At 40.1% G+C, this 24,863-nt stretch overlaps 1 protein-coding gene across 3 annotated transcripts in view; it reads left to right on the top strand.

Moving 5' to 3' along the window:
* The window catches only part of PCCA (propionyl-CoA carboxylase subunit alpha), a 436,745-nt gene that overhangs the window by 272,848 nt on the left and 139,034 nt on the right, over positions 1 to 24,863 (top strand). For all 3 annotated transcript variants that reach the window (XM_005586175.4, XM_005586176.4, XM_065533441.2), the window contains exon 19: positions 1,702 to 1,804. In XM_005586175.4, coding sequence (XP_005586232.3) covers positions 1,702 to 1,804 — 103 coding nt within the window. The remainder of the gene's footprint in view (positions 1 to 1,701; positions 1,805 to 24,863) is intronic.

A 24,863-nucleotide genomic window follows, 5' to 3' on the forward strand; every position in this document is an offset into this window, starting at 1 on the left:
ACTTCTATGGTATTTAAAACATATCCTTATCTTCAGAATGATGCCGATCAAGAAGTAGTAGATCAAATACAAATATGTATTTAAATGAACAATATTAATCATCAGATATTGACTCTAGAGGTGATGTGATTAGAACTATAGTTTTTGTGACTCTGCCTTTTTTTTAATGCTGAATACCTAGAGACTTCTTTTGAAATTTGGTGGGTTTAAATGAAAACATAACTTGGAGCATTTTTTCAGAACTGTGGTTTAAGCTGACACCCAGATACTACAAAACGCTGATGTTTCGTGCTGAGTAAATATGACTTCACAAGTATAAATATGCAATACTTAAATTAGGTTAATTCTGAAATCATTAAATTTTGTTACTTTAAAAAGTCGTGGGCAACATTTATATTCTAAAAATATTTTTGTCTTTGGCTGCTTGATACAGAGTTTCTGAACCATGTAATTCTGATCATATGCAGGAAAAGACCCGTATGATAAGACTAACATTGTTCATAGATATGGAGTCCTTTTTGGGAGTTTTAGGTGATGGGGAAAACCAGGGCTAGAAAAGAAATAGCGTGTACGTTTCCAAGATGAGAACTGTGTTTTATTTCTCTGTGGTGCCCCAAAACTTAGAGCCAAGTACTTAGTGTTTGTTGAACTCATAAGTCATATAGGGTTTTTTTTTTGTGTGTGTGTGTGTGTGTGTGTGTGTGTGTGTGGCTGTGCTTTATTTTAGCAAAATTTTGATGTTGTCCTATTTTATAATAACATAATAAGTGGGTATCTGAGTAATGTTTAAATTCATTTTTTAAATTTCATGAATTTTTAGTAATAACATTATAAAATAAGTATAGTTTTTTTTGTTTTGTTTGTTTTGTTTTGTTTTTGCAAACTATAATTATATTGGCTGGGCGTGATGGCTCACGCCTGTAACCCCAGCACTTTGGGAAGCTGAGGCGGGCGGATCATGAGGTCAGGAGTTCAAGACCAGCCTGGCCAAAATAGTGAAACCCCATCTCTACTAAAAATACAAAAAATTAGCCAGGCGTGGTGGCGGGCGCCTGTAATTGCAGCCACTTGGAAGGCTGAGGCAGAAGAATCACTTGAACCCGGGAGGCAGAGATTGCAGTGAGCCGAGGTTGCGCCGTTGCACTCCAACCCGGGCGACAGTGTGAGATTCTGTCTCAAAAAAATAATAATAATTAAAAAAAATTATATCCTAGCTAATGTACTAAGGTATTATTCTTCTAATTGACATCATGAAGAAACATTCTATATTATCTTATAAGTAGAATAATGTAGAGAGAGGTTCATTGTTTAATACATTTTTAGTCTCATCACCTATAAAGAACAAAATGATTTTCTAGGCCCGATCATGCTGACTCAGTAATTCATTTTATGTCTCTGAAGCTTAAGGCATGGCATACTTATTCATTTCATTGTAATTTTTTTAAAAAAACTATTTTGAATAGTAACCAAATATTGAAAAAAACTAATACTGCTTCAGGCAGACGAATTTGTGAATGACTGTAACAATTAAGCAATTCAAATTCACAGAATAGATGATGATTCTTAGAATAGGTGTTTAAAATGTTCTCAAATACATTCTATGGCAGTTTTACCCTGCACACTTTATATAAAAGGGAAATTAGTTTATTGAGAAATAATAATATATCATTATTAACTCTTTTTCTTTTCATTCTACTTTAGAATGCCTATTATTAAACCAGACATAGCCAACTGGGAGCTCTCAATAAAATTGCATGATAAAGTTCATACTGTAGTAGCATCAAACAGTGGGTCAACGTTCTTGGTGAGTTTTCTTTCTTTATTTTCTTGGTAATCTTGATATTATCTATGAATATTTAAAGCCATTTTTAACCTGTTCAGTGACTCTTATCTTTTGAATTTATAGCACCTCTATGTACTTGTTTCATCTTCTTTAGGAAGCTGAATGGAAATGGAAATTTTTTGTTCTCTTATGCTAATTAGGAGATACATTTCCAGATTTAGCCACATCCTAAACTCACTTTCTGATATTTGATTCATTTTTCTTTTATGCTATGAGAAGTATTACTTTCGCCTTTGTTACAGAGAAGAGCATTTTGAATTACAATTCCAAATGTATGATAGTGGTGGCAGGTAACCATCCTTTTAAAACAAATAATCTGAAGCCTCACGTAACATTATCTTTAGATCTCATGTTGCGAGATGCTCTTGAAGCTAAATTTACCTCTTTAATTGACATTCTTTTTGTTTTAAAGAACTTAAACCCCTTGGATATAGTGTCCAAGACAGAACTGCTATAGTTGGAATTCTAGTCTATAGTGAACAATATTACACTAAGATTTCAGTGTTTATACTGTAGTATGAGTGATATGTTTAAACCTGTGATTCAAGTGTGCCAAAAAATACCATTAAGAGTTGCTATTTTAAGTCGTATGCCTTCGTATTTTCAGCCTGAACTCAAGGAGGTTGCTATTAATATATAGTTAGTATAATGAATATTCTGTTTATCTACATTTCTCTTCTAATGGCTAAGTTGCATTGAAATGTCATTTTGTTTTGGGGAAACAAGTGAATTTTTATCAGAATATTGGAATAGGATGTGAACATCAAAATAATATAATTTCACACAAATAAGACCTGGTATGGCTTGAGAGGGGTGTGGCAGTTTCTTGATCTCAGTGAGAAAATATCACAAGTCGAAGATTCATGAGAATTCATTTATTCCACAAATTATTGTTGCATGCCTACTGTGCGCCAGATCAGTTCCACGCTGTTGCCCTGGGGAAGCTGACGTTCTTGTATGGTGTCAGACACACAAATCAATGATGTCAGTCCATGAACTAAGGGTAATCGCCTTGGTTTTCTTTAAATGTTGTGACTCACTATATAAGCCAAAATTGCTAAAATGTTAGATACTGAAAGAGACTTCACTCAGCTCTCTTAAAATGAAAGCTATGATGGAGTTAAACAGCTGTCTCATGAGATCCTGTGTGACTCTCTACATTCCACCTATTGACGTGGTCATTTCAGAAAAACAGCGTTGTAAGTGGACATTTAACCAGAGATCAGGTTGAGTAGCAAATTATAGGAAGTGAATAGTAAAGAATATCAATATTACAATGTACCATTTTTTTTTCCTGGGGGAAGATTACCTTTACAAAAATGTAGACTTTAGCATAATTTTCAGTTCTGTATGAGTCACCACTGAAGCCTTACTGTAATCTGATATTCTGATACAATGTTCTTTTAAGTAGTGCCTTAATAAAGAAAACTGTCTAGATGACTTTTTAAAGCTGTTACTTTTTTTGTTTTTGAGTTGGAGTCTTGCTCTGTCACCCAGGCTGGAGTGCAGTGGCATGATCTCGGCTCACTGCAGCCTCTGCCTCCCAGGTTCAAGCGATTTCTCCTGCCTCAGCCTCCCGAGTAGCTGGGACTGCAGGCGCATGCCACCATACCCAACTAATTTTTGTAGTTTTAGTAGAGATGGGGTTTCACCATTTTGGCCAGGCTGGTCTTGAACTCCTGAGCTAAAGTGATCCTCCCGCCTCAGCCTCCTAAAGTGCTGTGATCACAGGAGAGCTGTTGCTTCTTTATGCTTGTTTTAGATTCCATGCTGAAAACTAGAGACCTCTGGCCTGACTGCATATGTGGTAGCTTTAATTTTTTTCTGTAGAATTATCTCCAGCTTCACTTTTTAGCTTATGAGGAAAACAGGGCTGTTTTTAAAACACATCAAAATCAGTACATTAAAAATTTCCCTGGAAAATATCTACTTTAGTATATAGTATCAGAAATGATTTCCTATATTTATTGGCTTAGCTACTGTCCGAGCATCAATAGCCCAATGAATAGCATATGCACATGATAGCATAGCCCTTTTTCCTAGGCATATTTGAATTGAGCTACTTTCATTTGATATCAGTATTATGAAAGGAGGCAGGTTGAACAGCGTGGTGTAAGTAAAGGCTCATTGGTAGAAAGATTTCAATAGTATGGCACTATTGTCTGCTTTTAGGGTCATAGACGGGAGAGCTGTGATTGTTAACTTAGTTTCCCAGATCACCCACTGTCACATCAAGAAAAAAATTAGCCTACAGGTGACAAGCTAGGTCTGGGTTAATGACTCTGGAGATAGTGCAGGCACTACTTAGCACAGTGAAGCTTTAGGTGCCCCACATTTCTAGAGTTCTTCTGTTTAATTTTTACAAGTTTAAATTATAAGATATTTCTAATAAGGAAGGTACAGCAAATGCTGCACATTTTCCTTACGGATCTCCTATTTAAAAAGAAAAATGTATAGATTAAGCTAAGTCCTGTTTTTACATCATCCTGTTCTACTTTCTTCCAAGCAGTGGCAGCTAACCTGAAGATGCTGTGTGTCCCTCCTGTACGTGTTGTTAAGAATTTTGGTTACATATGTATATACCACAATAATGGTAAAAAGGAAAGTTGCAACAATATACGTACTTAATGGCACCGTTTATGTAAATTTTAGGCAAAACAGTTTCATTTACAATAGAATCAAAAAGACTAAAATACTTGGGAATATATTTAACCAAGGAAGCGAAAGGCTTATACACTGAAAACTACAAAAGGTTGCTGAAAGAACTTAAAGAAGACACAAATATATGGAGGGATATGGGATATCTTGTGTCAGGGACTGGAAGACTTAATATGGTTAAAATATCAGTACCTCTCAGCTACTTGGGAGGCAGAGACAGTAGGTTCACTTGAGCCCAGGAGTTTGTGCCCAGCCTGGGCAACACAGCGAGACTCCATCTCTGGGGAAAAAGAAAAACGAAAGAAGGAAATGTCAGTACTACCTGAAGTGATCTACAGATACAATGCCATCCCTATCAAAATCCCCAAATACATTTTGTTGCAGACATAGATAAATGTATTCTAAAATTCATGCAATTTCAAGGGGGTCCCAAATAGTCAAAACAACCCTGAAATAGAAGGAGAAAGTTGAAAGCCTTATACCTCCTCATCTCAAAACTTATTACAAAACCACAGTTTTCAAAACAGTGTGGTACTGCACATATATAGACATATATATAGACCAATGGACTAGGATAGAGAGCCCATAAATAAACCCTTGTATGTCATTTGACCAGAGTTTCTAAAATATTCAGTGGAGAAAAGACAGCATTTTCAACATGAATGGATTTGGGCCCTTTTCTTATGCTATATACAAAACTAACTCAAAATGGATCAAAGACCTAAATGTAAGAGCTAATGCTATAAAATTCTTAGAAGAAAACACAGGGGAAGGCTGGGCACAGTGGCTCACGCCTGTAATCTCAGCACTTTGGGGGGCCAAGGCGGGTGGATCACTTGAGCTCAGGAGTTCAAGACCAGCCTGAGCAACATGGTGAAACCCCATCTCTACTAAAAATACAAACATTAGCTGGGCTTGGTGGTGTGGCACACACCTGTAATCCCAGCTACTCAGGATGCTGAAGCAGGAGAATCTCTTGAACTCAGCAGGCAGAGGTTGCAGTGAGCTGAGATCGCGCCACTGCACTCCATTCTAGGCGACAGAGTGAGACCCTGTCTCAAAAAAAAAAAAACACCAGAAGAAAACATAGGGGAAAAGCTTCATGGTATTGGATTTGACAATGGTTTCTTAGACATGACACCAAAAGCACAGGCAACAAAAGGTAAATTGGACTACGTGAGAGTTAAACACTACTGTACATGAAAGGAGAATATCTTCCCAGAATTTTCATCCCTCCTTTAAAATTTTTCATTATAAATACTATATAAATGTTTCATGCAAATATTTTCTCCCATTCTGTGAGTTGCCTTCTTACACGATTGATTGTCTGTACTCTGACAATCAACAGAGTAAGATGCAAATATTTTCTCCCATTCTGTGGGTTGCCTTCTTACTCTGTTTTTTCCAAAGTAACCACTCTGTCAGAGTACAGACAATCCACAGAGTGAGAAGGCAACCCACAGAATGGGAGAAAATATTTACAAGTCACATAGCTGATAAGAGGTGGTTGTTGTTGTTGTTTTGAGGCAGAGTCTCGCTCTGTCGCCCAGGCTGGAGTACAGTGGCACAATCTTGGCTCACTGTAGCCTCTGCTTCCCAAGTTCAAGTGATTCTTCTGCCTCAGCCTCCCGAGTAGCTGGGATTACAGGCACATGCCACCACACTCGGCTAATTTTTTTTGTATTTTTAGTAGAGATGGTGTTTCACCATATTGGTTTCGGCCAGGCTGGTCTCGAACTCCTGACCTCAGGTGATCTGCCCACTTCAGCCTCCCGAAGTGCTGGGATTATGGGTGTGAGTCACCATGCCCACCCCTGATAAGAGTTTAATATCTGGAATATATAAAGAATTTTTTTCAACTCAATCGCAAAAAACACAATTAAAAATGGGCAAAGGACTTTCATAGACACTTATCCAAAGAAGATATACGCATGGCCAATAAGCACATGACAAGATGCTCAATATCACTAATCATTAGAGAAATCCAAATCAAACCTACTACCTCCCACCCATTAGAATGGCTACTATCAAATAAACAGAAAATAAGTACTGGTGAGGGTGTGGAGAAGCTGGAACCCTTGTGCACAGTTGGTAGGAATATAAACTGATGTGGTTACTTTGGAAAAAACAGTATGATGGTTCCTTAAAAACTTAAAAGTAGAATTATATACTAACCTTAGGAAGTTGGAAATTCTGACATGTGCTATATAACACACATGAATCTTAAGGACATTATGCTAGGTTAAATAAGCCAGGCACAAAAGGACAAATACTGTACAATTCCACTTATATGAGGTACCTGGAGTAGTCAGACTGATAGAGACAGAAACTAGAATGGTGGTTGCCAGGGACTGAGAGGAAGGGGAATGAGGAGTTATTGTTTAAAGAATACGAAGTTTCACTTTTTAATATGAAAGGTTTTCTGGAGGTAGATGGTGGTGATGGTAGTAGGAAAATGCAAATGTATTTAATACCACTGAACTGTACACTTAAAAATGGTGACGATGGTAAATTTTATATGTATTTTACCACAAGTAAAACATATACGAAACAATTCAAATCAGGGTTGTGGCTGGGTGCAGTGGCTCACGCCTGTAATCCCAGCACTTTGGGATGCCGAGGTGGATGGATCACCTGAGGTCAAGAGTTCGAGACTAGCCTGGCCAACATAGTGAAACCCCATCTCTACTAAAAATACAAAAATTAGCCAAGTGTGGTAGTGCGCGCCTGTAATCCCAACTACTTGGGAGGCTGAGGCAGCAGAATCACTTGAACACAGGAAGTGGAGGTTGCAGTGAACTGAGATTGTGCCGCTACACTCTAGCGTGAGTGACAGAATAAGACTGTCTCTCAAAAAATAAAAATAAAAATAAAATATGAGGGATGAAAATTCTGGGAAATGAATGCATGGTAGAAATAAAAGTTAAGTGAAGTATTAATAGTAGGAGAGGTGAAGTATTTTATGTGTTTTAGGTCTTCTTCTGATTTCTGAATACAGCTGTCTGAATAATGACAGAATTAATTAAAAAGTATAAAAACTGCTAGACACAAAGTGGAAATATTATTCAGCTTATCGTGGTGATAAACCCAAAAGTACCAAATAAACTGATTTTTATTTGTAATTATTTCATGGTTCTCTTCTGGATTCCCAGTATGTTTTCCATTTCTCTCTTGCTCAGTATAACACAAAACTGGTCAAGATAGTTTTTGGCCAGGTACAGTGATGCGCACCTGTAGTCCATCCGCTCAGGAGAAAAGAAGTTTATGATGAATGAAAATATTTAACACAGTTAATATCTTAAAGATGGTGAAAAACTAAATTCATGTTGAGTATGATTCACCTGAAAGAATGAATTGAAAGAGGAGTGTCAGAGTAGTCCTGATGTGTAAGAAAATTAGTTAGAAATTTGGCCTTCCTAGTGATGGAAAAATGAGCACGATGCATGCACTTTTTGAAAAGTTTTGCCTGATGTTTCATGTTTACTACTAATAAACTAGAAAGCAATTATATATGATCCTATATATTGAATTGTTACAGTGGGCCAATGGTAGAAATTTTTGTAAGGACCTAAGGGTTTTTTGTGTCTCTGTCTCCTTCAGTTCTGCTGTGATCTTAGTTATTTCTTGTGTTCTGCTAGCTTTTGAATTTGTTTGCTCTTGCTTCTCTAGTTCTTTTAATTGTGATGTTAGGGTGTCGATTTTAGATCTTTCCCGCTTTCTCCTGTGGGCATTTAGTGCTATAAATTTCCCTCTAAACACTGCTTTAGCTGTATCACAGAGATTGTGGTACATTGTGTCTTTGTTCCCATTGGTTTCAAAGAACTTGTTTATTTGTGCCATAATTTTGTTAATTACCCAGTAGTCATTCAGGAGCAGGTTATTCAGTTTACATGTAGTTGTGCGGTTTTGACTGAGTTTCTTAATCCTGAGTTCTAATTTGATTGCACTGTGGTCTGAGAGACTGTTATGATTTCCGTTCTTTTGCATTTGCTAAGGAGTGTTTTACTTCCAATTATGTGGTCAATTTTGGAATAAGTGCGATGTGGTGCTGAGAAGAATGTATATTCTGTTGATTTGGCATGTAGAGTTCTGTACATGTCTGTTAGGTCTGCTTGGTCCAGAGCTGAGTTCAAGTCCTGAATATCCTTGTTAATTTTCTGTCTCATTGATCTGTCTAATATTGACAATGGGTTGTTAAAATCTCCCACTATTATTGTATGGGTGTCTCTAAGAACTTTCTTTATGAATCTGTGTGCTCCTGTATTGGGTGCATATATATTTAGGATAGTTAGCTCTTCTTGTGGCATTAATCCCTTTACCATTATGTAATGCCATTCTTTGTCTTTTTTGATCTTTGTTTGTTTGAAGTCTGTTTTATCAGAGACTAGGATTGCAACCCGTGCTTTTTTTTGCTTTCCATTTGCTTGGTAAATATTCCTCCATCCCTTTATTTTGAGTCTATGTGTGTCTTTGCATGTGAGATGGGTCTCCTGAATACAGCACACCGTTGGCTCTTGACTCTATCCAATTTGCCAGTCTGTGTCTTTTACTTGGGGCATTTAGCCTGTTTACATTTAAAGTTAATATTGTTATGTGTGAATTTGATCCTGTCATTATGATGCTAGCTGGTTATTTTGCCCATTAATTGATGCACTTGCTTCAAAGTGTCGATGGTCTTTACAATTTGATTATGTTTTTGCAGTGGCTGGTACTGGTTTTTCCTTTCCATATTTAGTGCTTCCTTCAGGAGCCCTTGTAAGGCAGGCCTGGTGGTGACAAAATCTCTTAGCATTTGCTTGTCTGTAAAGGATTTTATTTCTCCTTCACTTATGAAGATTAGTTTGGCTGGATATGAAATTCTGGGTTGAAAATACTTTAAGAATTTTGAATATTGGCCCCCACTCTCTTCTGGCTTGTAGAGTTTCTGCAGAGAGATCCACTGTTAGTCTGATGGGCTTCCCTTTGTGGGTAACCCGACCTTTCTCTCTGGCTGTCCTTAACATTTTTTCCTTCATTTCAGCCTTGGTGAATCTGACGATTATGTGTCTTGGGGTTGCTCTTCTCGAGGAGTATCTTTGTGGTGTTCTCTGTATTTCCTGAATTTGAATGTTGACCTGTCTTGCTAGGTTGGGGAAGTTCTCCTGGATAATATCCTGAAGAGTGTTTTCCAACTTGGTTCCATTCTCCCTGTCACTTTCAGGTACACCAATCAAACATAGGTTTGGTCTTTTCACATAGTCCCATATTTCTTGGAAGCTTTGTTTGTTCCTTTTCATTTTTTTCTCTAATCTTATCTTCACTCTTTATTTCATTAAGTTGATCTTCAGTCTCTGATGTCCTTTCTTCCACTTGATTGATTTGGCTATTGGTACTTGTGTCTGCTTCACGAAATTCTCCTGCTGTGTTTTTCAGTTCCATCTGGTCGTTTATGTTCTTTTCTAAACTGATTATTCTAGTTAGCAATTCCTCTAACCTCTTTTCAAGGTTCTTAGCTTCCTTGCGTTGTGTTAGAACATGCTCCTTTATCTTGGAGGAGTTTATTATTACACACTTTCTGAAACCTACTTCTGTCAATTTGTCAAACTCATTCTCCGTCAGTTTTGTTCCTTTGCTGGCAAAGAGTTGTGATCTCTTGGAGGAGAAGAGGCCTTCTGGTTTTTGGAATTTTTAGCCTTTTTGCACTGGTTTTTCCTCATCTTTGTGGGTTTATCTACCTTTTGTCTTTGATGTTGGTGATCTTCGGATGCAGTTTGTGTGTGGACGTCCTTTTTGTTGATGTTGATGCTGTTCCTTTCTGTTAGTTACTTTTCCTTTTAACAGTCAGGCCCCTCTGCTGCAGGTCTGCTGGAGTTTGCTGGAGGTCCACTGCAGACCCTTTTTGCCTGGGTATCACTAGCAGAGGCTGCAGAACAGCAAAGATTGCTGCCTGTTCCTTCCTCTGAAAGCTTTGTCCCAGAGGAGCACCTGCCAGATGCCAGCTGGAGCTCTCCTGTGTGAGGTGTCTGTCGACCCCTGCTGGGAGGTGTCTATCAGTCAGGAGGCACGGGGATCAGGGACCTACTTGAGGAGGCAGTCTGTCCCTTAACAGAGCTGGAGCGCTGTGCTAGGACATCTGCTGCTCTCTTCAGAGCCAGAAGGCAGGAACACTTATGTCTGCTGAAGCTGCACCCACAGCCGCCCCTTCCCCTAGGTGCTCTGTTCCAGGGAGATAGGAATTTTATCTATAAGCCCCTGACTGTGACTGGGGCTGCTGCCTTTCTTTCAGAGATGCCCTGCTCAGAGAGGAGGAATCTAGAGAGGCAGTCTGGTGACAGCGGCTTTGCCAAGATGCCATGGCTTTGTTTATACTCTGAGGGAAAAACCACCTACTCAAGCCTCAGTAATGGTGGACGCCCCTTCCCCCCAGGTCGACTTCAGACTGCTGTGCTGGCAGTGAGAATTTCAAGCCAGTGGATCTTACCTTGCTGGGCTCCATGGGGGTGGGATCCACTGAGCTAGACCACTTGGCTTCCTGGCTTCAGCCCCATTTCCAGGGGAGCGAACGGTTCTGTCTTGCTGGCGTTCCAGGCGCCACTGGGGTATGAAAAAAAACTCCTGCAGCTAGCTTGGTGTCTGCTCAAATGGCTGCCCAGTTTCGTGCTTAAAACCCAGGTCCCTGGTGGTGTAGTCATCCAAGGGAATCTCCTGGTCTGTTGGGTTGCGAAGACCATGGGAAAAGCATAATATCTGGACTGGAATGCACTGTCCCTCAAGGCACAGTCTCTCATGGCTTCCCTTGGCTAGGGGAGGGAGTTTCCCGACCCCTTGTGCTGCCTGGCTGAGGCAATGCCCAGCCCTGCTTCAGCTCGCCCTTCATGGGCTGCACTCATTGTCTAACCAGTCCCAGTAAGATGAGCTGGAAATGCAGTTGGAAATGCAGAAATCACCCACCTTCTGTGTTGATCTTGCTGGGAGCCGCAGACCAGAGCTGTTCCTGTTCAGCCATCTTGCCAGCCACTCAATAAAAATGTCTTTTTACTGTTTTTGACTTAAAGCTGTTTTATGTGACAACAGTAAAGCTACTCCTGCTTGTTTTTGGTTTCCATTTGGATGGAACAATTTTTTCCATCCCTTTACACCCGGTCTATATGTGTCTTTAAGGGTAAAGTGTGTTTCTTGCAGACAGCATATAGTTGGGTCATGGTTTTTATTCAGTCAGCCAGCCTCCATCTTTTAAGTGGAGCATTTAATCCGTTTACATTCAGGGTTATTATTGATATATAAGGTTTTGTTCCTGTCATATCATTAGTTGCTTTCTGATTGTTTTATGTGTTCTTTGTTCCCTCCTATTTTATAGTGTTTATCCTTGTGGTTGGTGTTTTCCTGCAGTGGCAACGTTTGAGTCTTTTCTGTTCCTCATTTGTGTGTTTGCCTTACCAGTATGTTTTATACTTTCACGTGTTTTCATGATGGTATATGTTGTCGTTTTGCTTCCAGGTTTAGGACTCCCTTGAACATTTCTTATAGGGTGGATGTAGTGGTAATACATTCCACTGGTCAAATTCTGCATTTTCTTGTCTGGGAAAGACTTTATTTCTCCTTCATTAATGAAGGATAGTATTACTGGGTATAGTGCTATTGAGGGGCAGTTTTTTTCTTTCAGCCATTTGAAAATATGATTCCATTCTCTCCTGGCGTGTGAGGTTTCTGCTAAGATGTCCGCTGTTAGTCTGATGGGACTTCCTTTATAGATGACTTGACGCTTTTACAGTTTTTAAAACTCTGACTTTAGATAGCTTGACTGTAATGTATCATGGAAGAGATACTGTTTTGTATTGAATATGGTTGAGGATTTCTGGACCTTCTGTATCTGGATGTATTTCTCACTAGACTTGGGAATTTTCAGTTATTATTTCATTAAATAGAGTTTCAAGTCCTTTCATTATTTCTTTGCCTTTTGGGATACTGATAATCTTGATATTTGGTTACTTTATTGTATCCCACATACCATGAAAGCTTTCTTTATGTTTTAAAATTCCATAAAATTTTTTTTTGTCCGACTGCATTTTTTCAAAAGACCTCTCTTCATGCTTTGAGATTCTTCTGCTTGATCTAGTCTGTTGAAGCTTTTGAATGCATTTTGCATTTCATCCAGTGAATTCTTCATTCCAGAATGTGTCTGATTCTTTTTTATGATACCTATCTTTTTGGTAAATTTCTCATTTATATCCTTAATTGTCTTTCTGATTTTTTTGTGTTGATTTTCAGATCACTCTTGTGTCTCACTATTTTTAGTATCAAAATTTTTAATTATTTTTCTGGAATGTTGTGAATTTCTTTTGGATGGGATCTGTTGCTGCAGAATTATTGTATTCCCTTGGAGGTATCATATTCCCTTGCTTTTTCCTGTTTCCTGTGTTCTTACATTGATATCTGAACATCTAGGGTAATATCTGCTTCTTCCAATTTTAGAATTTGCTTTCATAGGGGAAGACTTTTTCCGGAAGATGTATCCATGTTGTTGGTTGGGTAGGGCCGTTTGGCTTTGATTCTGGGTGCATGTGGTAGTGTAGTCACTGTATGATTTCTTTGGCTGTAAACAGCATCAGTGGTATCTGTGATTTCCTTGGTGGCTTAGGGTACTGTTATTAGTGGAGACCATAATGAGGTTTTCTGGGGAAAAGGATGCCACATGGGCCCATCTTTGGGCCCCGATGGTGGCAGTGGTGGGCTGAGTATGTCTGTCCTTGGGCCCTGGGGTGGCGTGTGCCGACACTGATGTTAGTGGGTCCAGGTGGGCAAATTTAACAGAAGAAGTACAGAACTTGTATTGTGAAACAAACCATTGAGAAAAGAAATTAAGAAAAATCCAAATAAATGGAAAGTTTCTTGTATTTGTGAATTTGTGAATTGAAAACCTTAAGATGGCACTACTTCCCTGTATCGGTCTGTTCTCACACTGCTAATGAAGACATATCCAAGACCAGGTAGTTTATAAATGAAAGAGCTTTAATGAACTCACAGTTCCATATGGCTGGAGAGGCCTCACAATCATGGCAGAAGATGAAGGAAGAGCAAAGGGACATCTTACACGGCAGCAGGCAAGAGAGAGCTATTGCAGGGGAACTACCCTTTATAAAACCATCAGCCCTCCTGAGACTTATTCACTGTCACGGGAACCACATGGGAAAGACCCACCCCCATGATTCAATTTCCTCCCACTGGGTCCCTCCCACAACATGTGGGAATTATGGGAGCTACAATTCAAGATGCAATTTGGGTGGGGACACAGCCAAATCATATAATTCCCAAATTAGTCTACAGATGCAACACAATTCCTGCCAAAGTCTAAGCTGTATTTTTCTCAAAAATTGACAAGCTGATCCTAAAATTTGGAAAATATGGAAACTTAAGAGACCCAGAATAGTCAAAGTAATCTAAACACATACACACACACACACACACACACACACACACACACGAAAACAAACAAACAAAAAACACTCCAGTCACGTTGGCTCAGACCTGTCATCCCAGCACTTTGGGAGGCCAAGGCAGGAGGATGACTTGAGCCCAAGAGTTCAAGACCAGCCTGAGAAATATAGTGAGACCCCCATCTCTACAAAAAAGTTTTTTTTTTTTTTTTTTTTGAGATGGAGTCTTGCTGTGTCGCCCGGGCTGGAGTGCAGTGGCCGGATCTCAGCTCACTGCAAGCTCCGCCTCCTGGGTTTATGCCATTCTCCTGCCTCAGCCTCCCGAGTAGCTGGGACTATAGGCGCCCGCCACCTCGCCTGGCTAGTTTTTTGTATTTTTAGTAGAGACGGGGTTTCACCGTGTCAGCCAGGATGGTCTCGATCTCCTGACCTCGTGATCCGCCCGTCTCGGCCTCCCAAAGTGCTGGGATTACAGGCTTGAGCCATCGCGCCCGGCCCAAAAAAGTTCTTTTAGCTGATGGTGGTAGCATGTGCGTCTAGTCCCAGCTACCTGGGAGGCTGAGGTTGGAGGATAGCTTGAGCCCAGGAGGCGGAGGTTACAGTGAGCTTTGATCACACCACTGCACTCTAGCCTGAGATACAGAGCGAGACTCTGTCTCAAAACCAGCCAACCAAACAAACCCACAAAAAATCCAGAATTTATAACTCATATTTCCATCTTTCAGAACTTACTACAAACAGCCTTGTAATCAAATACAGTGTAGTACTTGCAAGATGATTGACATATAAATCAACAGAATAGAAATGAGAATCCAGAAATAAGCCCAAAAATGTATGGTCAGTTGATATTTGACAAAGGTGCCAAAATAATTCAATGGTGGAAAGAATAATCTTTTCAGCAAATGGTGTCGAAACACCTGGGTTCACATGTAAAGGAATGAAGTAGAACCCCTACCTCACATTGAGTTAGTATACAAAAATTAATCCAAAATGGATTGAAGACCCAAATATAAGAGGCAAAACATCTTTTTGACCTTGCATGTAGCAATGGTAAAAATAGATGAATTGTTCAACATCAAGATTAAAATGTTTGCTTCAAAGGACACTAACAGGCAATTGAAGACAAACCACAGAATGGGAAAAAATATTTGCAAATGAAATTTTCAGTAAAGCACTTGTGTTTCAAATACATAAGGAACACTTACAACTTAGCAATAAAAACAACCCACTCTAAAAATAGGCAAAAGATCAGAATAGACATTTCTTCAAAGAATATATGCAACTGCCAGTAATCTCATGTACAGATGTTCCGCATCATAAGGCATGGAGGGATCCAGATGCAAATCAAAACCAGAGTGAGATTGTCCTTTGCATCCATTACATAGCTCTAATTTAAAAAGTCAGGTAATAACAAGTGTTGGCAGACCAGGTGTGGTGGCTCTCATACAATCCCAGCACTTTGGGAGGCTGAGGCGGGCGGATCACAAGATCAGGAGATCAAGACCATCCTGGCTAGCACAGTGAAACCCTGTCTCTACTAAAAAATACAAAAACAAAATTAGCCGGGCATGGTGGCAGGCACCTATAGTCCCAGTTACTTGGGAGGCTGAGGCAGGAGAATGGCGTGAACCCAGGAGACAGAGCTTGCAGTGCTTGCAGTGAGCCAAGATCGTGCCACTGCATTCCAGCCTGGGTGACAGAGCGAGACTCCGTCTCAAAAACAAACAAACAAAAAACAAGTGTTGGCAAAGATGTGGAGAAATTGAAACCTTCAAATGCTTTGAGCCTGGGAGATTGAGGCTGCAGTGAGTACAGCTGCTTTGGAAAACAGTATGGCATTTCTTCAAATGGTTAAATATCTGGGTTATTCAAAACCTTGGCTCTCTTTTATCAGGAGTATTTAATTTTGAATATTTATATAAATATTTATGTATATATTTATTACTATGGTGAATGTATCTTACTTTTCAAACAGTGTTGAAGCAAGATATTTCCGTGACCCCTTTGCAGGACCCCTTTGCAACGGGGTGCCTTGTTTAGTCAGCCTATAGCTCTTAACTCCTTGTGGGAGGGAGCACATGAGCGAACGAGGTGGGAACTGTAGTGCAGGGGCACTGGAACTAGCCAGCTTTTTGGCACCAGTGGGATCAAACTCCACTCATTTGGACCTGTTACATTCCACACCACGTAGGAGGGAGTGCACAGGTGAGTGGGTGCCAGAGCAAGAGCAAGTGCTTTTGGGCACCAGCAGGAGTGAACTCTTTGCAGGCCCCGGAGCAGCATCCAGGAGGGGTGCCTGTGACTCCCAAAGCCCCAGAAGGCATGTCACAGTGCTCTTTTAGCTCTGCTCTCCACGGGTGACTTAAGTGTTAACAGCTCAGTGGGCCTGCGGCTGCCCTCCACCAGTGCGGGCAAAGGGCCAGTGTAACGGCCTTTTGTATCCACACACCTGGCTCCTGAGCTCTTGTCTGGTGTCCAGGAAAAATGAGGTCACACGAGCTAATTGAAGGATGGTAAATGCAGGGATGATTTTATTGCTGATGAAAGTGGCTCTCAGTGGAAAGAGAGGGGAGCTGAAAAGGGGACGGAGGAGGGGTAGGTGATCTTCCCCTGAAGTCTGGCTGGATTCTTCTCCTGAGTTACACCATCAGGCTGTCCCTCTGAAGTCAAGTCACTTCTCTCCAACATTCAGCTGCTTCTCTCTGCTGGTTGAGTCTGGGGTCTTTATAGGCACAGGATGAGGCGGGGTGGGGTCATGGGTAGTTTAGGAAAAGGCAACATTTGAGCTGGAAAACAGGGAGAGAATTTCTCACTTCAGGCCACAGTCTCAGGCTTTTCAGCTTGAGGGTGGAACTTCACCAGGGACCCACGCCTGTCTGCCTAGAATCTCTGCCTCCTGCCTCTATCATTGTATCAATATCAAACAATAGTTGTTGGCCTACATGTCAGTAATTTAAAGATGAATTAAATGGGTATATATGATAACATTCATCAGAGACCTTTAGAAACATTCGTATTCTTTGGTCTACTATTTTTACTTCTAGGACATATTCCAAGCAAGCAATGAAAAATCGCTACTTCAACATATAATATTTTGTCGGGGAAAAAAATGAATTAAAGGCAGTTGGCCTTGGAAATATCCATGTAAACAATCTGTACTTATTGTGGTAAAGGGAAGGCAGATTTGGAAGTAATTAAAATAATGTAATAAATGCATTAATAGAGGTGCCATCAACCAGTTAAATCTGTGAGAAAGAAAGGCACTCAACTGCCTGGGGAAAGGCAAGGATCTGGGGGAAGATGAAAGAAGTTCCTCTTGGGGGAGATGACTGATGAGTCACAGCTTAGAACATGTTTTTTACTGTATATAAGCCAGAATTTGCCTCAAAATTATTGTAGAAATAAATGAGGAAAAACATTAGAATGTGGTAGCATGGGGGAGAGCACCTCAGCCCCACAAGTAGCTGAGACTGCAGAGGCATGCTACCATGTCTGGCTAATTTTTATATTTTTTGTAGTGAGAGTTTTCGCCATGTTGCCTAGGCTGGTCTTGAACTCCTGGGTTCAAGCCATCTGCCCACCTCGTCCTCTCAAAGTGCTGGGATTGCAGGTATGAGCTACTGTGCCCAGCCTATGATTTCAAGTTTTATCCAAGCAATATTTTTTGAGAGCAATATAAGATTTGAGAATGGGTGCGGTGGCTCACGCCTGTAATCCCAGCACACAGAGAGGCTAAGGCAGGAGGATCACTTGAGCCCAGGAGGTCTAGACCAGCCCTGGCAACAAAAAAATGTTATATGATTAGCCGGTCGTGGTGGTACACGCCTGTAGTCTCAGCTACTAAGGAGGTCCAAGGCGGAAGATGCTTTGAGCCTGGGAGATTGAGGCTGCAGTGAGCCATGATTGCACCACTGCACTCCAGCCTGGGTGAGAGTGAAATCCTGGACCCTGTCTCGAAAAAAAAATAAAGATTTGAGATAGGTAAGCTTTTGTGTACAAGAGAGTTTGTGCTTTCATTTTGTTTTCTTTATAATGTTTGTTTTGGTTGATGCAAAATTGTTTCATCTTAGATGCCTGAGGTGGAGGGAGGGAATTGTTTTGTAGTATTCATATCATTGAAATTACCACCCTATATTTTTCTCCTCAACAAAAGAATATGGTGATGAACTAAGAATAAAAAATAATAACTACATATGGACGCATAATAGGAAATAATTATATACGCATCGTTTGACGTTTTCCTTCTCTGCGGTAACTCACCCTTTCCCCTTTGTTCTACCACCATATGTTTTGTTCTGGATTTCTTGACTAAGAAAACATTCCACCATAGTTTCTTTTAATATTTAAAGAGCACTTTGAAATTTGATTTTTTTTTTTTTTTTTGAGACAGAGCTCATTCTGTTGCCCAGGCAGGAGTGCAGAGGCACAATCTTGGCTCACTACAACCTCCACCTCCCGGGTTCAAGTTATTCTCATGGCTCAGTCTCCCAAGTAGCTGGGATTACAGGCATGTGCTACCACGCCTGGTTAATTTTTGTAGTTTTAGTAGAGATGGGGTTTCACCCTGTTGGCCAGGCTGGTCTCGAACTCCTGACCTTAGGTGATCTGCCTGCTTCAGCCTCCCAAAGTTTTGGGATTACAGGCGTGAGGCACTGCACCTGGCCAAAAATTCAGTTTTAAGTAAATCTGTTTAAATGTTTTTGTGTAACATTTTCATAAAAACGAAAAATTCGATGAACTTAGAATATAGCAGTAATCTTCTGCACAAAATAATAACTTTGTATTCTCAAATACTAATATAAAGAATCTGTAATGTATCTTCATTAACAATTTATACATACATTTTACATCATAATCTCTTTTACTTTTATTCTATTAATAGACCGTAATATTAAATCATGAAGTTACTGGAATTTTTATAGGAACATGATAAGAATCATGTGGTTCTTTTAAAGAATTAATTTTGGAACATCCTTTGTTCAAAAAATAAAATATTATTATATGTGTTCTTTTGATTCTGTTGTCAGTTTTTAGGATAGGCTTTTAATCTTGAACATGAAAAGGACATCAGTAAACAAGGTCAGTTAACTATTACATTTATACCTACTGTAGGCTTTTAGTTTAAAAATTACCTATGGCTTAAATACAGAGAAGGTAGACAGTAAAAGAAACCTTTTTTTCCCTGAGCATTTTAAAGAGAATACTACAGTACCATTAGGGGTTTATAATAAAGGACTGTAATTCTATTTAGAAAACTGACTTACAGTACATGACAAATGATGGAAAACTGAGGTAAGTTTTTTGAAGCCATATTTTATATTTTTATATTTTTATTTTTCAATTTGTCTTTTGCCAGAATTAAATGTTGTGATCATTAAACTACTTCTCTTCTTTGGTAATTTTTTCACTTAGTCTTTCTACCCCTCTACCTTTAAAAAGTCTGCTGAACAAAGCTGCAAAAGATATTCTATTTGAGGAAAATAACGTATTTTCTGTCAATAGTTTTTTAAAATTAAAACATAATATTGCATAAACATGGAAATTCTTTTACATTGGCAAGAACTTTTTCCTTGATAAAATTATTTTTCCAATTGAAAAATTATTAGGATGATAAGTCAAGATAATGCTTTAAAATGTAAAAATCTTCTGCAAAGAATGTAAAACTGTCATAAATGAAGGCAAACAGGTAAGCCAAAAAACCAGAGAGAAAATTTGCAATTCATTTTAGTCACAAAATAAGGGATACCCTTCATATATACAGAACTCTTACAAATCAATATGAAAATGAACAAAAGCCCTGGTAAAAAATATTCAGAGACAGTTTACAGCAAAGAAAATATGGCTCGTGCACATATGATAAAAAGTGCTAAAAGCCACACACAAATTCAAGTTAAAATTATGATGAGATACCATTTTCCATGTACAAAATGAAAAGTTTGTTAATTCTGTTTTGTTTTTATTTATTTATTTATTTTTTTGAGACCAGGTCTTGCTCTGTTGCCCAGGCTGGAGTGCAGTGGCATGATCACGGCTCACTGCAACCTCGACCTCCTAGACTCCAGTGATCCTCCCATCTCAGGCTCCTGAATAGCTGAATAGCCTGAATAGCCAGCATGCCCAGCTCCTTTTTTTATTTTTTTGTAGAGACAGGTTTTCACAATGTTGCCCAGGCTGGTCTCGAACTCCTGGGCTGAAACAATCCACCTGCCTTGGCCTCCCAAAGTGCTGCAATTATAGGCGTGAGCCACTGCACCTGGCCTCTCTTTTCATAAGATTGTAGAAACGTAAGCTCTCAAACACTGGTGGGAGTATAAATTGATAGAACTTCCATGGAGAGCAATTTGACAAAATGAATTTGTACTGTGTGTTATGTTCACATGTAGGAGATGTGCAAGAATTGTCATGTTAGTATGATTTGTCACAGCAGAAGGCTGGAAAGAACTACCAAAAGGTAGTGGAAAGGTAGCTCGCTCCAAAAGTTTTGCTTAGGGTTCCAGAGTTCGTAGTAATTTCATTTGTCCTAAAACATCACGGGACTATTTTAGAGAATAGTATGTTTCTCCCTACTATTGGTTTAAGGAAGAATGTCCAAAAGTAACTTACTGTACCAGTGTAACATGGTATCAAACTGCCTGTCAGACTGGGATAGTTAAATAATTATGATACATTCATGACATTGAAATGCTGTGCAATGGCACATGTATACATATGTAACAAACCTGCACGTTGTGCACATGTACCCTAGAACTTAAAGTATATTAAAAAAAAAAAAAATGCTGTGCAGCTGTTAAAAAGTTGAGAGTGTTTTCTATGTGCTGCTTTTTTTTTTTTTTTTTTTCTTTAAAGACGGAATCTCACTCTGTAGCCCAGGCTGGGGTGCTGGAGTGCAGTGGCGCGATCTTGGCTCACTGCAAGCTCCGCCTCCCGGGTTCACGGCATTCTCCTGCCTCAGCCTCCTGAGTAGCTGGGACTACAGGCGCCCGCCACCGCGCCCGGCTAATTTTTTGTATTTTTAGTGGAGACGTGGTTTCACTGTGTTAGCCAGTTTGGTCTGGATCTCCTGACCTCATGATCCACTAGCCTTGGCCTCCCACGGTGCTGGGATTACAGGCGTGAGCCACTGCGCCCAGCCCTATGTGCTGCTTTATCAAGTGACAGAAGCAAATGACATTCATTGGCATAAAAAAGAATGTGTATGTTTGTGCTTGTGATATGCACAGAATATGTTTGGAAGGAACCACAGGAAACTGGGACCCGTGGTTGCCTTTGAGATGGGGAGCTGGAAGGCTGAGTGCATAACAAGTGAGAAGGACACATCTCTTAGATCGTATCTTTTTAGTATTTTTTGAATTTTGAACCCTACATGTGTATTACCTATTTTTTTAAAAGCAAATTTCAAAATTGTGCAGTGGAAGGGTCTGTAAGATGGAGGAATGTTGAAATAATGGAGCCTTAATTACCTTTCAAGAAACTTCTGCAGTGACTTGGCCATCCAGGGAAGCAATCAGACGAGCAGCTGGCTCATTAAATAGAGTGTGCTGGTCCCACAGGTGTAAGTACACAAAACGCAATCACTGAAATTATTTGGCTAGCACTTCCAACTTGGAGACAGTTGCTGGAGATCACTTAATCGGCTGTGGTTACAGGTTGATCTAATCTGAATGAAGAAATTGGAAAAAGCAAAGAAAGAGCAGTAATATAGGTCAGAGTAAGGAAGGTGAGCCAGAGCAGTTCCTCCACAGCCTCATGTTTCCCCTTCTGTAGGTGTATGAACTACCCAGAGAGATGACTGTGAATATAGAAGAGTTGGAGAGATGTGTGTTTCCTAATAGCAAAAGGCAGTGGAAAGGTAGCTCACTCCGAAAGTTTTGCTTAGGGTTCCAGAACTCGTAATTTCACTTGTCCTAAAACATCGTAAGGCTATTTTAGAGAACAGTATGTTTTTCCTTACCCTTGGTTTAAGCAAGAACATCCAAAAGTAACCTACTGTACCAATGTGACTCCTTATCCCAAGCTGAAGAATATCCTTTCAAGGCAAATTCATCCGAAGCAGCTTGACATCTGATGGGAGGGGGTCGGGTAAACAAGGTTGTAGAGAAATCAAGTCTGAAGAGTAACCTTGCACAGCTTGATCTGTTTACTTTTTAAATGCAACCTTGTTCAGTGGGTATAGCACTCTACTTTTGAACCATAGGACTAAATTTTCACAAAAATGTGAAGATCCTGCCCGTGTAATCTGGAAAATTGCTTGTCTAATTGGGTGCACAGCTGCACCTGTACCCTCTTGAATGACTCAGTCATGTTGTGCTCAGGGGCCAAGTAACTTGTTATGGTGCTAAGTGAAGAACAAAAATACATAAAATTCAGTTACTTTGGCAGTGACAAACACTGAATGGTATTGGTTGTTATATTACAGTTGGCAAATACTGTAATTAAGACTTCAAGTGATTTTTAGTATTAGCCCTGGATTCACTTTCTGAAGAATTTTATTTAGAATAAAACTTTCAGCGTTGATAACAGATGTTCACCTTTAGTTCAGTTCAGTTTCATAAATCTTTATAAAATATTTATAGTAGTCAAGGAGCCTGTTATAGGTGCTGGCCAGTTTTCTGCAACAACAAAAAGTAAATTAAAGTTGGCTGGGTGCAGTGGCTCACACCTATAAGCCCAACACTTTAAGAGGCTGAGGCAGGAGGACTGCTTGAGCCCAGGAGTTGGAGACCAGCCTGGGCAACATAGTGAGATCCCGTCTCTACAAAAAATAAAAAAAAATAGCCAGGCATGGTGGCACATGCCTGTGGTCCCAGCTACTCAGGAGGCTAAAGTGGGAGGATCAAGTGAGCCTGGGAGGTCAAGGCTACAGTGAGCTGTGATTGTGCCACTGCACTTTAGCCTGGGTATCAGAGTGAGACCCCATCTCAAAATAAACAAAAAATGTAAAACTCACAAATTTAAAAAATAAAGTTTTAAGTCCAGGTGCGGTGGCTCATGCCTATAATCCCAGCTCTTTGGGAGGCCAAGGCAGGCGGATCACCTGAAGTCAGGAGTTGGAGACCAACCTGGCCAACGTGTTGAAACCCCGTCTCTACTAAAAATACAAAAATTAGCCAGGTGTGGTGGTGGTCATCTGTAGTCCCAGCTACTTGGGAGGCTGAGGCAGAGAATCACTTGAACCCGGGAGGTGGAGATTGCAGTGAGCCGAGATTGCAACATTGGACGCCAGCCTGGGTGACAAGAGTGAAACTCTGTCTCAAAAATAATAAAAATAATTAAAAAGTTTTAAAATTCACTTTGGTATGGTATTTTGACCCCTCAAACTTGTTTATAAATAGAATGAACAGTGGAGCCATCTGTTAAAATGCCTTGGCTGAGTGACTCAGCCAGTAGATGAATTTTGACATATTTATAGCACCATGCATTGATCATTTTAGTTGTAATATAACAGCTGTTTATTGAGTACCTTTTATGACATAGGTCCTGGAGAACTAGTGGTAATCTAAAGAGATGATACATCTGACTCTTCACTGTGTCATCTGTTGAGGGTGACAAGGACGAAGGCTGTGTCAGTACAGGAGAAAATTGTTGACAGGGAGAGCAGGTGCTGGGTGAGCATGTAGGGGAGGCCCCGAACTAAACACGGAGGTGGTTCGGGGAGGCTTAGGAAGGAAATACTGGCCGGGCTGAGACCTACAGAGGAGGTTTGGGGGAAGGTAGGGGAAGGAGTCAGAGTATGAAGGCTTGCATAAAAAGTAGATACAGCTATAAAAAAGAACGAGATCATGTCCTTTGCAGAGACATGGATGAAACTGGAAGTTATTATCCTTAGGAAACTAACTCAGGAACAGAAAACCAAATCCCGCATGTTCACACTTACAAGTGGGAGCTAAATAACAAGAACACATGGACACAAAGAAGGGAACAACACACTGGCGCCTACCAAAGGGTGGAGGGAGAGGATCAGGAAAAATAATGGGTACTAGGCTTAATACCTGGGTGATGAAATAATCTGTACAAGAAACCCTCGTGACACAGGTTTACTATGTAACAAACCTGCACATGTATCCCTGCATGTAACATAGAAGTTAAAGAAAAGAAACACACACACACACCAAAAAAAAGTAGAAAGAGAACTAAGAAAGTTATTTGTGTTTGAAGCAAGAGAGAACTTGTGTATGACTGCAGCACAGAAAGCTTGAAGTGTGGGACCTGGTGGCAGGCAGGGAGGGGGAGAGGAGTGGTGAGATGGGAGGGGTAGGCCCCAGGGGAAGCAGCTGGGACCCGGCCGTGTGGAAGTGCTAGCCCTGAACCTGGTCTGGATGTGTCTGGAGTCCAGTGGAGAGCCACAGAAGGCCTACCTGCAGGGAGACGGACAGAGTTGCCTGTTTGGGAGATCACTCTGCCTGAATGATGGAGAATAGGTTTGGAGAGACAAGACTAGAAGCAGTCATGCAGGTGAGTGCTGTGAGCCTCAGCTGCAAGTATTTTGGAGAAAAATGGATCAACGTGGAAGAGATTTAAGATGTAGAATTAACCGTGCATTTATTAAGCAGTAATTATATTAGCTAATATATATTGCATATTTAATATATGTCAAGCACTGTTCTAAGTGATCCACATGCAATATGTTATTTAACAACAATTGTAGTCAACATGTACAATCTACTTTCATTTCTATTCCAATCCTATAAGCATCAGTACTATTATTAGTCCTGTTTTTAAGTATAAGGAAATTGAAGCATAGAGAGGGTAAGTCTAAAGAAATAGGAATACAATTTCAGACATAATTTTGAAGGGATCTATGAGATACACAAGTGGAGATGTTTCCTGGGTCTTTGCATATGAGGTTCTGTGGCCCAGGAGAGAGTTTGGGGGAGATTTGGTCTCCAGTAGTATAAATGGCAGTTGAACAAGGGGTTGAATTGAGGAGAAAGTAGAAAAGGGAAGAGGGC

The sequence above is a fragment of the Macaca fascicularis genome, chromosome 17 (genome assembly GCF_037993035.2).
Source record: "Macaca fascicularis isolate 582-1 chromosome 17, T2T-MFA8v1.1".
Lineage (NCBI taxonomy): Eukaryota > Metazoa > Chordata > Mammalia > Primates > Cercopithecidae > Macaca > Macaca fascicularis.